The sequence below is a fragment of the Triticum urartu genome, chromosome 6A (genome assembly GCF_056163025.1).
Source record: "Triticum urartu cultivar PI428250 chromosome 6A, HENAU_Tu73, whole genome shotgun sequence".
In the NCBI taxonomy this organism is placed as follows: Eukaryota; Viridiplantae; Streptophyta; class Magnoliopsida; order Poales; family Poaceae; genus Triticum; species Triticum urartu.
Window position 1 is genome coordinate 42,305,482 of NC_141878.1, and position 14,329 is coordinate 42,319,810.

General features: G+C 44.2%; 2 protein-coding genes across 3 annotated transcripts; one reads left to right on the forward strand and one right to left on the reverse strand.

Moving 5' to 3' along the window:
- LOC147963720 (uncharacterized) lies at nt 1-1,124 on the forward strand. The gene is made up of 3 exons (XM_087529674.1): nt 1-90; nt 205-318; nt 669-1,124. The coding sequence occupies exons 1-3, from the start codon at nt 1-3 to the stop codon at nt 1,122-1,124; spliced, it is 660 nt and encodes a 219-aa protein (XP_087385800.1).
- A 7,936-nt stretch (nt 1,125-9,060) lies between these two features.
- On the reverse strand, nt 9,061-13,459 carry LOC147963721 (disease resistance protein RPM1-like). 2 transcript variants are annotated; one of them, XM_087531156.1, is made up of 2 exons: nt 13,160-13,459; nt 9,061-12,210 (listed from the first exon to the last, which is right to left on the reverse strand). In XM_087531156.1, the coding sequence occupies exon 2, from the start codon at nt 12,123-12,125 to the stop codon at nt 9,543-9,545; it is 2,583 nt and encodes an 860-aa protein (XP_087387282.1). In that variant the 5' UTR covers nt 12,126-12,210; nt 13,160-13,459; the 3' UTR covers nt 9,061-9,542. The 2 variants fall into 2 exon arrangements, with proteins under 2 accessions (XP_087387282.1, XP_087387283.1); XM_087531157.1 differs by having other exon boundaries at nt 9,061-12,213.
- Between the last annotated feature and the right edge of the window lie 870 nt (nt 13,460-14,329).

Sequence of the window (14,329 nt, forward strand, 5' to 3'; positions counted from 1 at the left end):
ATGGCGACCGCAGCAGCCATGGTTTCCTGGAACGACGGCGAGACTAGTGACTCGTCTATTTCTCTCCCCTCGTATGAACCGGAGCCCTACGTGAGTTTTCCTCTCTGTGAGTTAGGGTTAGGGTTCTTCCCGAATTCAAGTTTGATTTCACCGATTTGATTTTGTATTTGACTGTCACGTTCTTCTCTGGTTCTAATAATGTAGATACCACGGACCACTGTGGATCCCGAATGGTGTGGCATTGTTTCTGGAGGCCCGATCTGCAGTCATAAGACGCCGGTGGAGAGGGGAGTTGCATTTCAAAGCACCACACCAGACGTAGGTTTTTGGGGTGTTCGGAGCAGGTTAGTAATTGTTAACTGTTAGTGATTATGTATACAGCTCTGTTTTGCCTTCTACTCCTTACTGTTAGCAGTAGATGTTAACTGAAGAATTAGGATTGTTAACTGAAGAATTAGGATTGTTAACTGAAGCAATAGATGTTACAAGTGGTTTATTTAAAAAAAATTATGAATGGTCAAATCCTGAGTAATTATGTTTAATTGGCATGGTTTCTAGCTGCTTGTAGCAAGTAGTACACGCATAATTATGTTTGTTAACTATATGAACTGCTTATATCCTGAATAAATGATTAGAATTTTTGTTGTAATATTTATTTGGTTAATCAGGGAGGTTACAGCTGTGGTCTTGTTGAGTGGGTTGACCCAGAATGGCCAGAGCCACTTAAGAATGCTCTGCGCAAGCTTTGGGATATGTATGAGCAGAGCCAAGAGCAGATCAAGGTTAAAAAAGATGTGATTGCCCTGCTAGAAGAAGAGAAGCGTCTGATGCAGGCAAAACAGAAGAGTGTTCAGGAAAGTGGCGCTGATCAGGTTGCACCTGATGCTAATGAAATCAAGACTGATCTTGAGAAGGAGAATATGTCACTGAAGGGAGATGTAGAGCTGCTGAAGAAGATCCAGGCCAATCAGGCTGAACTCATTAGAAAATGGAGGAAAGATGCACATGTTGATGAAGTCAATCAGCAGAAGAAAAGGCTTGAGTTTGCCATATCTGACCTTTTAAAGGATGGAGAGGCCAACAAGTCTAAGCTGAAGAGAATCAAGGCTATATGTGATGAGTGATTGCAATAATTATGTATGGTGCTTATTTATAATAGAAGGATGGCACTACTGTAATAGAAGGAGGGGTTGGAAAATTATGTATGGTGCTTATTTATGGTACTTGTTGTAATCCAAGATTTGGTATTTGATGGCACTGGTTCCATTTTAATCTGCTATGTGATGCTACTTGTTGTAATCCAAGATTTGGTATTTGATGGCACTGGTTAAATTTTAATCTGCCATGTGATGCTACTTGTTGTAATTCAAGTTTTGGTATTTGATGGCACTTGATAAAGTTAATATGAATTATGATGGTACTTGTTAAAGTTTAATATGAATTTTGATGGCACCGTCGAGGATGCCACCAACTCATGTAGGGTTAACCCTACCCCTCGACAACCGTCGAGGATGGCCTCAACTCATGTAGGGTTAACCCTACCCCTCGACAACCGCCGAGGATGGCATCAACTCATGTAGGGTTAACCCTACCCCTCGACAACTGTCGAGGATGGCATCAACTCATGTAGGGTTAACCCTACCCCTCGACAACCGTCGAGGATGGCCTCAACTCATGTAGGGTTAACCCTACCCCTCGACAACCGCCGAGGATGCCACCAACTCATGTAGGGTTAACCCTACCCCTCGACAACCGCCGAGGATGCCACCAACTCATGTAGGGTTAACCCTACCCCTCGACAACCGTCGAGGATGGCATCAACTCATGTAGGGTTAACCCTACCCCTCGACAACCGCCGAGGATGGCATCAACTCATGTAGGGTTAACCCTACCCCTCGACAACCGTCGAGGATGGCATCAACTCATGTAGGGTTAACCCTACCCCTCGACAACCGCCGAGGATGGCATCAACTCATGTAGGGTTAACCCTACCCCTCGACAACCGTCGAGGATGGCATCAACTCATGTAGGGTTAACCCTACCCCTCGACAACCGTCGAGGATGGCATCAACTCATGCTAAAATCTAGCAACACCATGATCATTTCAGCATGGTCATTTCAGCAAGACAAAGTATCATATGGATCATAATAACAGTGCATAACATCATATGGATCATAATAACAGTGCATAAAGTATCATAACAGCAAGATCATTACATGAGTTTCTTGCTCCATAACATCAGACCAACATAAGTTGTTCCAAAATAACAAGTTTAGGCAGACCAACATCAGACCAACAAGAATAATGATCAACAAGGAAGCATTAGTTCCCTGAAGCATAAAAGTAATCTCTGAGCCTGGATGGTTCTTTCCTCTGTCTTGGTGGAAAGAAGGGTGCTGCTGGGGTAGCTGCTGCTGTTGAAGCTCTCCTTGTTGCTACACCAGATGTGCTTGCCCTTGCTGCTGGAGCTCTTGAGCTGCTTGCCCTGCTTGCTGGAGGTCTTGAGCTGCTTGCCCTGCTTGCTGGAGCTGCTGAGGTGCTTGCCCTGCTTGCTGGAGCTGCTGAGGTAGCTGCCATTGGTGGTGCTCTCCCAGCTGGTGATCCAGCAGATGGAGCTACAGCAGAAGATGGTGCAGCCCTTGGTGCAGAAGATGGTGCACCCCTGTTTTCCTGTAACAAGAATAAAATGGCACATCAGAGCATTAATGGTACAATTTGGAAATCTATCTAGGGTCACATGTAATGCAAGGTACCTTGTGTTTGTTCTTCCTAGCAGCAAGTGCTGGCTTCAAAGCATCCCACAATTTGTGTATCTGTGGCCCTGCTTGCTGCAGTTACTGCATGTAATTGTCCCCATCCTTGATGTTTCCTTAGGTTTAGGCACTTCAAACCTGCCCTTCCTCCTCTTTGTTTGTTTCCTACCCTTCTTCTTGTGGAAAACAGGGGGGTCAATGTCTCTTGTAGCAATTTTTGTCCATAGATCAGGTCCAGGAACAGGGTATATCATTGGCTTGTAGGCTTCCACATACATTTCCTTCTTAAAGAACTGATGCACAAAATCTTCTGGATGCTGTTTGGATTTATAAATTGCAGAGACAACATGATTGCAAGGTATGGCTGTCATGTCCCATTTTCCACAGCCACAAGTCCAATCCTTTAAATTGACTGCATATGATTTCTCCCCACCATTGACTTGATACAAATCTGGGCCTGCCATCAAAGCTTTGCAGTTCCTAGCCCATTCCTTGGACTCTGCCAGTTTTTCTGAATATGTAGGGGTAATTGTCCATCTAGCAATATCTCCCCCAATTCTCTTTTCATTAAACTTGACCATCAACTTAGACCTTACTCCTTCAAGCATTGTTTTAATGGGTTTTCCTCTAATATCTAAAATCATCCTGTTGAATACCTCACTAATGTTATTAACTACTAGGTCAGTTTTACAATTCTTGTCCATAGCATGCCTAGCCCATGTTTCAACAGGAATTCCCTTTAACCAAGCCTAAGCATCCTCACTTTCTTTCCTCATTTCTTCCATTGCAACATTAAAACCATCCTCAGTGTATGAATATGCAGCTGCATCCATATATTTCTTAAGTTCATCTCCTCTAAACCCAGCATTTTGGAAATTTGCATAAATGTGCCTTAGACAATATCTTTGTGGGCAGTTGGGAAAAATGTGTGTTATGGCATTAAGAAGGCCCTGGTGAAACAATTAATACCTAAGTTAAGATGCTAACTAGGTGGTCAAACTAAGGTTGCAAAGAATAGCAATCTAAGGTTAAGTAAATTTGCAAATGGAGCAACTCACCTTCTGCCTGTCTGAGATTATTGTGTAGTACCCAAACTGTCCACATTCTCCACCAATAGCAATCTTCAGTTGAGTTAAAAACCATGACCAACTTGCGGTGTCTTCCTTTTCAACCACTCCAAAGGCCAATGGAAAGATGTTGTTGTTTCCATCTCTGCCTGTAGCAGCCAATATTTGTTGTCCTGTATTCAGCTTCACAAAACATCCATCCAGACCTGAAATCAACATGATTTAATAGAATGCAGCAGAACAAATTAAAAATGCAATGCAAGAGAATAAATGAAGTGGAATAATTCTGGCAAGAACATACCAATAAAAGGTCTACACCCTTTCAAAAATCCTTCTATTTGTGCTCCAAGACACATGAAAAGTCTATGAAATATTGGATTGGGACTAGGGTGCTCTCTCACAACTCTTGTGGTGACAATGCATCTGCTCCCAGGGTTGGTGTCCAACACAGTTTGTAGATAGTCTCTGATCCTTGTGTATTGTGCTTCTTGATCACCTTGGACAACTGAAAGAGCTTTCTGCCTTGCCCTATAGGCCTTGTTCTTTCCAACCTCCACACCAAATTTCTCCTTTGTCTTCTCTATGACAGTTTCAACTCCTGCTCTAGGATCTGTCCTCATGCTATCCTCAATTGCTTTTGCTACAAACCTTGTTGGTACCTTGCAGTTTTCACCAGATGGAGCACAGGTGTGCTCTAGTTGCAATTTCCTAATACAGAAAGTTTTTTCATTACCAATTACAGAAGCAACCATGTGAAAGGGGCATCCTTTCTCAACACAGTCAACTATAATCCTGTCTTTGTTGTTTCTGTGGTAATGAAAATTCCTCCTTTGAGTCACATGCAAGTTAACCAAAGCTCTTCTGAACTGGTACACATCCAGAAAACACAAATGCCAGCAAATTTGCTCCTGTGGGGTTAACCTGCTCTCATCATACCATTGCCTGGCCTTCCTCTTCTTTGCCCTGGATTTTCTACCATTTGAGGGCAAATAAACCTCCACTTCTACATCAGAATCATCTGGATGTGGCTGATATATATCTTCATCACTTGAGGGGATATAGTCAGCCTCAAGTGCAGATTGAGAGCTGCAATGAGATCTACTTGTTGGGCCCCTCCTCACTGGCAATTTAAGCAAAGGTTCTGGTGGAACAAATTCCTCTTCCTCCTCAGACTCACAGAACAAGTCCTCTGGCTCTGAATCCCCTTCAAATTCTCTTTTCCTCTTCAAATCTTTTATTTTCTGGTGGAGATCAGCATCATCATCCACTTCCTCTCCAGCTATATAATCAGATTCTGAACTCTCATCATCATCTTCAGAGCTGTCAGCATTTGTAACTTCTTTCTCCACAAACATTTCCTCCTTCTCCATTTGAACTTCTTGCACTACTCGCATGTCATCAGCAAACTCATTGAGAAATGCATCTAGCTCATTGACACCTGCAATGTCCTTCCCCTTTCTCACATTGCAGCTCTCCTGAGTGAAAAGGTAATCTCCAATAGAATCTTGTGTATAAATACTTATAGTAGGAACAGAGCACTCTGCTCTTTCACTGGACTGACTTGGATAGAGCACACCTGCATCATCTATATCAAATACTTTAGGTGAACCAATCTCTGAAATAGGTATCTGCTTCTCAACTTCATCTCCATTGTTGATGTGCAACTGTGGCCTAAGTGATGTTCTTCCTTTCATAACTGTGATAGTGATACACCTTTTCTCCTCATATAATTCCAGCATTTCTTCTACATCTTCAGTACATTTAATCAGCTGCATTCCTTCAATTCCTAAACCATCTTCCTTCACATAGTACATGGAGTCCTTCTCATCATACCCCTCTGTCCCAATAAGAGCTAAAAGATTGATGTAGGTAATATCTGACTGACATAAGGTCCTTTCCAAATTGTCACAGCCATGGAAATGAAACCGAACATCCCATATGTCATCATCCAGACTGCAAACAGAAAACAGAGCACATCATATTACGTTAACAATATATTCAGCTCATTGTAATTCAGTTAACAGTACACTACATCAACACCAAATAAGTTAACTGACAATTCAATCTACTCTAAATTCAGTATATACCATATTCACATAAATGCAATTAACAGTACACTGAAGCAATACCAAATCAGTTAACTTATGTTTCTCTCCAATTTAAGTTTTCAATATTGCAGAATCAATAAATTGATTAAATTTAGTGAAGTTAACTGAAATCTAGTGAACCAAATTACAGTAATTATCCTCAACAAAAAATTTGGACAGCTTGTTCACATCTGAAACCAATATTTCTAAACCCTAGTTCCTAAACTGTAGAAATAGCGACACAGATTTATAAACCATAGTTCCTAAACAGTAGTGACAACACAAATTTATAAACCATAGTTCCTAAACGGCAGTGGAAACCCTAATTTCTAACACATAATGCAAATAAATGTACAGACAACGACACAGAACTCACTCTACGCTGCCGAGACCAGAAGTGAAGTTGTGGCTGTTATGCGGATTCGCCTTCCAGACCTGGGCCAACCTTGCCGCCGCTGACATCTCGATGTCGTAGCTGTCGGGTTCCTGGGGGCGCTCATCTCCACCGTCGCACGCGGCCGCACCAGGGACGAGCGTGCGCGCACACTGAACGTGGGAGAAAGATTTGTCCCCGCCGTCGAGGGAAGAGGAGTTCCCGCGGTCGTCCCTGCCATCTCCGTCAGAGCCGCCGCCGCCGCCATCGGCGGCCATGGGTGAACACGACAGGGGTGAGCGGGAAGGAGGCGGCGCGGTGGGATTTGGGAGGAGTGGGGGGAATGGTCGACCGGGTTCGACCCGGTAGGGTTTTCTCTTGCGCCGTCTAACGGCGCTTGACGGGCGCCGTGTGCGCACAGGCCACGTGGCACCTGACAGCGGGCCCTGGACGTCAGGTTTGCCCTCAAACGGGACTGGTCGAGTAATCAGCGTTTTTTGCAAACTGTTAGCACAAAAGTGGCGGTTTTTTGAAAAAAAAACGAAAGGTGGTGGTTTTTTGATTTCGCGTCTCCAAATGTGGTGGTTTTTTGCAATTTACTCCTGCGCCGGCCAGTGGAGCTCGAGCTCGCCGGCGTGCAAGCCAGCAGCAGCTCCCCTGCGCCAGTCGGGCCACGAGCTCCGCCATGCCCCACTCCGAGCAGCTCACCTGGAGCTTTGCCGCCTGGCCGCCGGCGTCGCTGCTCGTGCCCGCGCGCGGCCGGCGCGGATGCTGCTGCTCACGGCCGGTGCGGCTCCTGCTGCTCGCGTCCAGCTCATGGCCCGGAGGCCTCGGCCCGAACACCGGCGAGCTCGAGCGCCCCGGCAACGGCGGAGCTCATCATCGAGGGTCCCCGTGCTGCGCCGCAGCGAGGTGCAGGGGCAAGGGATGGAGCTGCAGGGGAGCCACGGTGGAACTGCTGCTCGTGGCCAGGCGGCGTCGGCCCGAACGCATGCGAGCTCGAGCGCGCCGGCGGTGGAGCTCGCTGCTGCTCCTGGCCATCGTCTCTTTCCCCGTATGCGGCTGCGGAGCTCCCTACTCGTGTCCTTATCCTCTCAGGTTCTTTTTCAAATCAGTCCTTGTTATTCTGTCTATTTGTGAAACGTTATGTTGTGCCACGTCACCCCTTCTGGCGGGACCCATTTGTCATAATTATGCTCAAAACGGCCTAATCGGGCAACTAGTGTTTTTTGCAAAAAAAAATTAGTGCTTTTTGGCACAATTCCGTAAATATGTGGTTTCTACAAACCTAGTCTGAAGTGTCGATGTTTTTTGCAATTCACTCCTCAAGCTCTCTCAGGGCTGACCGGCCCCCGCATTTCAGGGGCCTCTAGAGGGCACAGATTCTGCTGAAGATTAGAATTTTCCTGTTGCAGGCCATCAGACGCAAGCTTTCTGGTAGGTGACCAAATCCTTAACGCCATGGCCATGCTTCCGCTTCTTGCTATGTGGGGAGAGTGCTTCTTGCTTTGTGGGGAGAGTGAGAACACTGAGCACATCATATTTAACTGTGTCTTAGCGAATCTTGGATGGAGCTGTGTGCGATCGTGGTCGAAAGTTTCCTGAAACCCAACTGGTGTACATGATCTTCTTATAACATCATAAAAAACCTTTTGGGTCAGTTCGCTCGCGTGTTTTGCATTGCTTTTGCTGCTTTTGGTTGGTCTTTATGGACACTATAGAAACACTATTGAACGTGTGTTTCCTAATAGTCCTTCTAATTATTTGTTCAAATGGATGCCTTTGTCCAGCAATGGAACCCTCTCGCTAAACATGTTGATGTTAATCTTGTCGCCTTGATGGTCTCCAAGATATATGCCTCTGCGGTAGCCCTGAGCCCCTCGAGACCTTGACGAGGATCGATGCTTTAATTTATGTTCTTCCTCCGGGCTTGCACGCCCCTGATTTTGATCATGATGATCTATACTTGGTAATGATGCAAATGTCCTCTCAATGGACCATATGGTATTTTTCTTTTAATCTCATCTCCTTCCAAGAAAAAAGAATTGTCATCTAACTTTATCAAGATGGTGAAGGGTCCATCACCTAGTAAGTATAATTCCATTATTACGTAACAGGGAATAGCCAAAAGGCATGCATTAGTCAGGATTAGCCTCGCCCTCGTCATTTTCCTTGCCATGGAAGGAATGACCCTCTTTTCGACCTTGTGAGCCATGGGGTCCCAGCCAGAGCAAAACAAGGAAATTTATGAACTTACAGTTCAGTAAGTTGGTGATATGAACCCCTTCAACATGGTCCAAAGTCCAAACCCAAGGCCAGCACCTCACTCTTACTGAAGTTGATTTTCATGCCCGAGATGGCTTTGAAGCACAGCAAAATGATCTTAATCAAGGCAATGCTCTCGTTGTCTGGCAAAAAAAAAGCCCCCCCCAGTCCCTGACGGATCCGGCTTGCATGCTTCCTCCCTGTGCACCCATCCGTGCTCCCACTTCATCCTACGGCTGTCTTTTTTTCCTTTTTTTTCTAATCTAATCATCACCCCCCCCTCTCTGATTTTAAGGGGGTGGGACCAGGCCTTATTTTGTTTCAATCAAATCAAGCCATGTAGACGGGAGTACGGATGGGCACACCGCGGGGGAGCAGGCAAGTCTCGTCTGTCCCTGACCCCCTATCCCTCTCCTGATCACAACACCCAAACAGTTCCACTTTCTTTTTCTTTTTTTTGGCCAGGAACAAGTGATTCTTCAGAAAACTCACAAGATCATTTTAAATGGTACCCAACTAATCAAATCCTTCACCGCATCTCGAACTAAAAATAAAAGTATCCCTGTAGCAAGCTAGCATTGCCCCAACCCTGCTTGGGTTCTGTGCAGTAACACATATCACCATCAGGGAGATACAATTCGAGATTCATGATTGATTAGCCAGAATCAGATCTAAGAAAAAATCAACAACACATAACAGGACAGATAAAACTATCCCTATGAAACTCCGAATTTCCATGGCCCTGGAGGAGCCAAAATTTCAAATGCACGCATCACTTTTGCCTTACTAAATTATTACATCACACGGTACGTGGCTGAACGTATGTCAGCAAATGTAAACAGGGATAAACCAAGATGGGATAGCAGCATCAATGCCAGTCCCATGCATTATTATACAAGCCACCGGTTGCTGAGATAACTGAACAAAGACATATTAATACATAAAGGGTAGATAGGACATTATCTGGTATGACGTCAATCTTTATCAATAGCTCCCTCAAGTCGAGTCTGCAGGGAGCTCGTCTCTCAGTTTAGATATTTCCGAAGCATTTGCAACCACGGGTCGTGCCTGTCCAATATACGCACTTCGGAGAACAATACGGCTCAATTTCGCCAACCTGTAGAGGCGTGGCGTTGGATCAACCACGAGCTGGGAATAATACAGCTCTAGTCGAACAAGTTCATCTCCATGCTTCGAGAAAAATGGAGATTCCAGAAAGCCTTGGGACAATCCCCCTACCAAAGTGAGCTTGTCGAGACGCTTTGGCAGTGTCAAATTATCCAGCTGTAGCACTTCCTCACAGTAACTGGCTCTTAATTCTAATCTTGAAAGGTGGCGTAGCTTTGATATAGAGTCACACAATTGTGGACAGTAACTGCTCTTCACCTCAGTAATGAGAAGGAACCTCATCTGAGACAAATTCCCTAGTTTTGCAACAAAAACCTTATTGGCTCCAACTGTATGCAGAGATTGCAACTCCTGCAAATCCCACATGCCCTCAAATGGCACCATAGATTCATGACTTCTAAACCTACTCCATGTTTTATCCAGCATTTTGTAGATAAGTATGTGTCGCAGTCTCTTGAGTCTCTGGGACCCTCGAGGCAAACTCAGGCACTGTCCATCTCGAATACTCAATGTCTCTAAATTGTGAAGCTTGGTAACAGAACTTGGGAGTTTCTTCACATTGGTGCGATCAAGGCCCAAATACTTGATATTGAAAAGCTCCCCAACTGAATCTGGAATAGTGTCAATAGGCAAGCCTGATAATTCCAACACAGCAATGTACTTAGATTCCGAGGGAAACAATGGAGCTGATGATCTCACGGTGCTGTCAAATGCTATCAAGGAGCGAAGCCTGGCTGCTGGATGTATGCTTGATCCAAGGCCATTTTTGCATCGCAGCACCGACACACGACGAGAATCCAACCCCACATGTTGGTCTCTCACATGAGTGTCATCATAAGTTGTACTGAAACACTCCTTTTTAGACTGGGAAATGGCTAGTTCGCGCACAATATCATGCATCTGGACACGCCGAAGCCTACCAGATGAGTTCCTCTCTACAACATGAAGCATGCTTCGTTGGACGAGTTCTTCCAGATAACCTTCAGCAACTTCTTCCAAGAACAACGCTCCTTCTTGTGGAACAAACCCTTCTGAGATCCACAATCTAATCAATCTTTTTCTCTGGATCCAATAGTCTTCTGGGAACATTGCACAATACAAGAAACAACTCTTCAAATGGTTGGGCAGATACTTGTAGCTGAGGTTTAGTATTTTCTCCACATGGGATAGGTTCTCATTGTTGTGCAGCTCCCAATTAAGCTGCTCATAGAATAGCCTCCACACTCTAACATTGCGCACTTTAAGGGACAATATGCTCCCTATTGCCACTAGCGCTAGCGGCAAACCGCCACATTTATTCACAATGTCCTTACCACACTGGACTAGCTCTGTTGGGCAGATGTTGTTTTCAAACCTTGGGAAAGCTTTCCTGCAAAACAGACGCCATGCATCATCAGCATCTAGAGGCTCTACTTTGATCTTACAGCCAGCCTCAGCCACTTCAGCCACTTCAGCAACTTCCTCACTTCTTGTCGTGGTTATTGCTCTGCTTCCCAAGCCATTATCGATAAGAACCTGTTGAATTTCTTGAAGATGTTGAGGTCTCCAGACATCATCCAGTACGATCAAGTACCGCTTTCCCCCCAGGATTTGCTTCAATTCAGCCTGCAGTTCTTCACTGCTCATCTTTTCCACTTTCTCTACAGTACTGTTCATATTAGAAGCATCAGATTCTTCCTTGAAATTTTTACGGAGTCCTCTCAACATGTTTCTCCAAATATCCTCCAGTATATATGACTGGGACACAGAAACCCATGCATGGCAATCAAACTTGGATGCCTCACTTTTGTACAAATTGTTGACTAGAGTGCTTTTTCCAATTCCTCCCATACCCCACAGAGCAATGAGCCGCCGTCCAGGACCACCTTCAAGAAGCAATGACTTGATCCAGATTTTTTGATCTTTATCAATTCCTACAAGCTCATCATCAGCAATCGAGTAATATTGTCCAGGAACATAATGACTGTCATATTCCGTTGCAAGAATATCATTACGCACACCACCTATTGGCTGAGTCCAGTCTTTATTTTCTTTGAGCTCTCTAAGCTGTTGCTTTATTCCACCAATTGCAGTAGCAATCTGATCTAATGTAAACAAAGATTGAGGTTTTTTGGCAATTTTCTTCATACAACACCACCATGATCCTTCCTGCACATTGTGTTTACCAACGACATAGATAAACTGATCCACAATGTCTTCCATATCATAGGCCAATTTTCGTGCTTGCCCTGTCCATGCTTCTATGACTCGATCAGTGCAGCCTTTCCTGCCAGTATCCTCAAGAAACGCGCGTATAAGCTCAAGTTGATTCCTTATCATTTTCATGTCATTTGGCAGTGCTGCCACGGCAGCAGATTTCCTTGCAAGTAATGGTATAGTGAAGTTGAACGTTTCTGCTGCCAGGGCTGTGCCAATCTTTTGTATGACAAGAAGCAGAGCAGACTCCGCCATTTCTCACCATGCAGTGTATCTCTTCAATATTTCAGCAAAATAAAGCTGCAATTTTGAGTACCAGTTCCATACTTGCTCACTGAATCTGCTAAAGGAAATGGAAACAAATTAGATTGATTTCAGACTGGACTAGCGTGATGGTTGCCTGACAAAACAAAATATATAAGTTGCCTGATGGTCACCAAGACCGAATGAAACAAGGGGTCGAGTGTAACAGGATGCACACGATGCTACTAAAAGGAAACCGCTAGTCACTGTCTATTTGGTTGCAACATATTCAGGAGAGTGTCGATCTAATTAATCACATTGTATTGAAAGTGGAATGCTCAAGTTTAAATTAATAAGTTCCTCATTGGTACAAGGTCTTTTACCGTACACTGGAATGCCGATAGCATCACCATTTTTGTAAAATCTGATGTATGATATTAAACGGTACTCCAAGAGAGGCACCACATAAAAAATCCAAGGAGTACCCTGAGTTTAGGGGTAAAAGGGTAAGATTAAGATTAAGATTAAGACTAAGAAATCAAATCTGAACAACAGTTTCAAGGCTCTCTTCGGAACGTAGGACAGCAAAACAAAGGAATGCAAGAAGTCATAGGAATAGAGTGGAGTCGAAAGGGGAAACCTACGGGATGCCAAAACATACAATTAGGCTTTCCCTCCGATCTTGGTGAATGTGTTGTTTCCTATAAAAAAACGTCGGAAAGCTTTCCTTTCCTGAAGAAAGGATACAGTTCATTCCTTTATCCCGAACGTCTTCAAAGAAAAAAATTCCGTAGGAAATCAAAACTGTACTATTCCTATAGGAAACCTGTGAACCGAACAGGGCCCAAAGGGCGATTTGGTACTTATTTTGTATCCACATCTTGTTGTGGTGATCCCAAAAAATAAATATTCCAAAACATTTGGATGGCTAACATGACAACAGGGTACCTACAGGTGCACCTAACCTACGTGCTGAATTCGCTGAATAATGAAACGGCACAGCAGGCATGAGGAACACAGCGTACTACAAGGAGCGCTCAACTCACCAGTGCAGGAGGCACAGAAAGCTGTGCAGTGGACAAGGCGCCACCGGCAATTCTTCTGGCGAGATGAGGAGGACGCACAGGGGCCTGTGCTCTAGACTGGGACAAGAGCGTGTTTGGCAGCAGCACGTGGAGGGTTTTGGGGATGGGATAGAACGAGCTGGGAGAAGCTCCGACTGACCCGAAGCTCATTTCATTGAAGAAGAGAACTGGACAAGATTCTTTGCTTAAGCCTCTGGTTCCTGCTATTCCAGTACCATCCTCACAAGAAAAGGTAATGAAGAGGAGCAAGGGCGAAGGCACCTTCTTTGCTTGTTGCTGCATCATATGAATGGGGTGCTGCTAGCTTTACACTTCAGTTTCCTTTCTTTTGGTAAAGAAGGATTTGATTCTTCCTGTCTGATTTCCTTTTTTTTTCTCTGGCGCATTGACAATCTACAATGTACTACCTACTTGACACTGTTCTTGGGGCACCAATTTTAAGCATTTTCTCTTACTCCTGAGATATGCAGATGACTAACCTCAAATAGCTCAGAAGTGATAGGTGCTCGGACTGTACTATGCAGAATCTAATACCGATCACAGCAGACATAGTAGGTTACTACATCAAGTTACCTCAAACATGTGAGAAATTAGCTTAGTAATTATGAACAGCAAAAAAAAGGGTAAGATGCATGATTGCCTATAGGAGAATATTATTTAATTAATTGCAAACTATAAACAGCATATCAGAGATTACATTACCATTCATCACTGTTTACTACATATAAGAGAAAGACAAAAGGTGACTTTAAACAATTTAACGGACTAAGGTGAGACTTTCTTGAAATTAACCGTAGATGATAGAGTTTCAAATGTATTGCAGACAAATTTTAATCAATTCAGCCAAAGTAGCAATACCCCCACTAAACTGGGAAGAACAAAGTGCTTTACTGAACTCACATCACAATATCACATGACTGTACCGATCTGAAATCTTCTAATGCAATAGTTTATGATGCTGATGATGACAGAGCGGTCAGTAACTAATGCTGGATTGACCTGAGTCAAACAAGCAACTTCAATATTTACTATTAACTCTTTTGGCTGAAGCGCGGTCCAAACAAGTTGACACCAGGGCAAGCGTGAAAGAATAACCTGAAGCGCTGCCAAACAAGATGCCTTGCTCGTGGC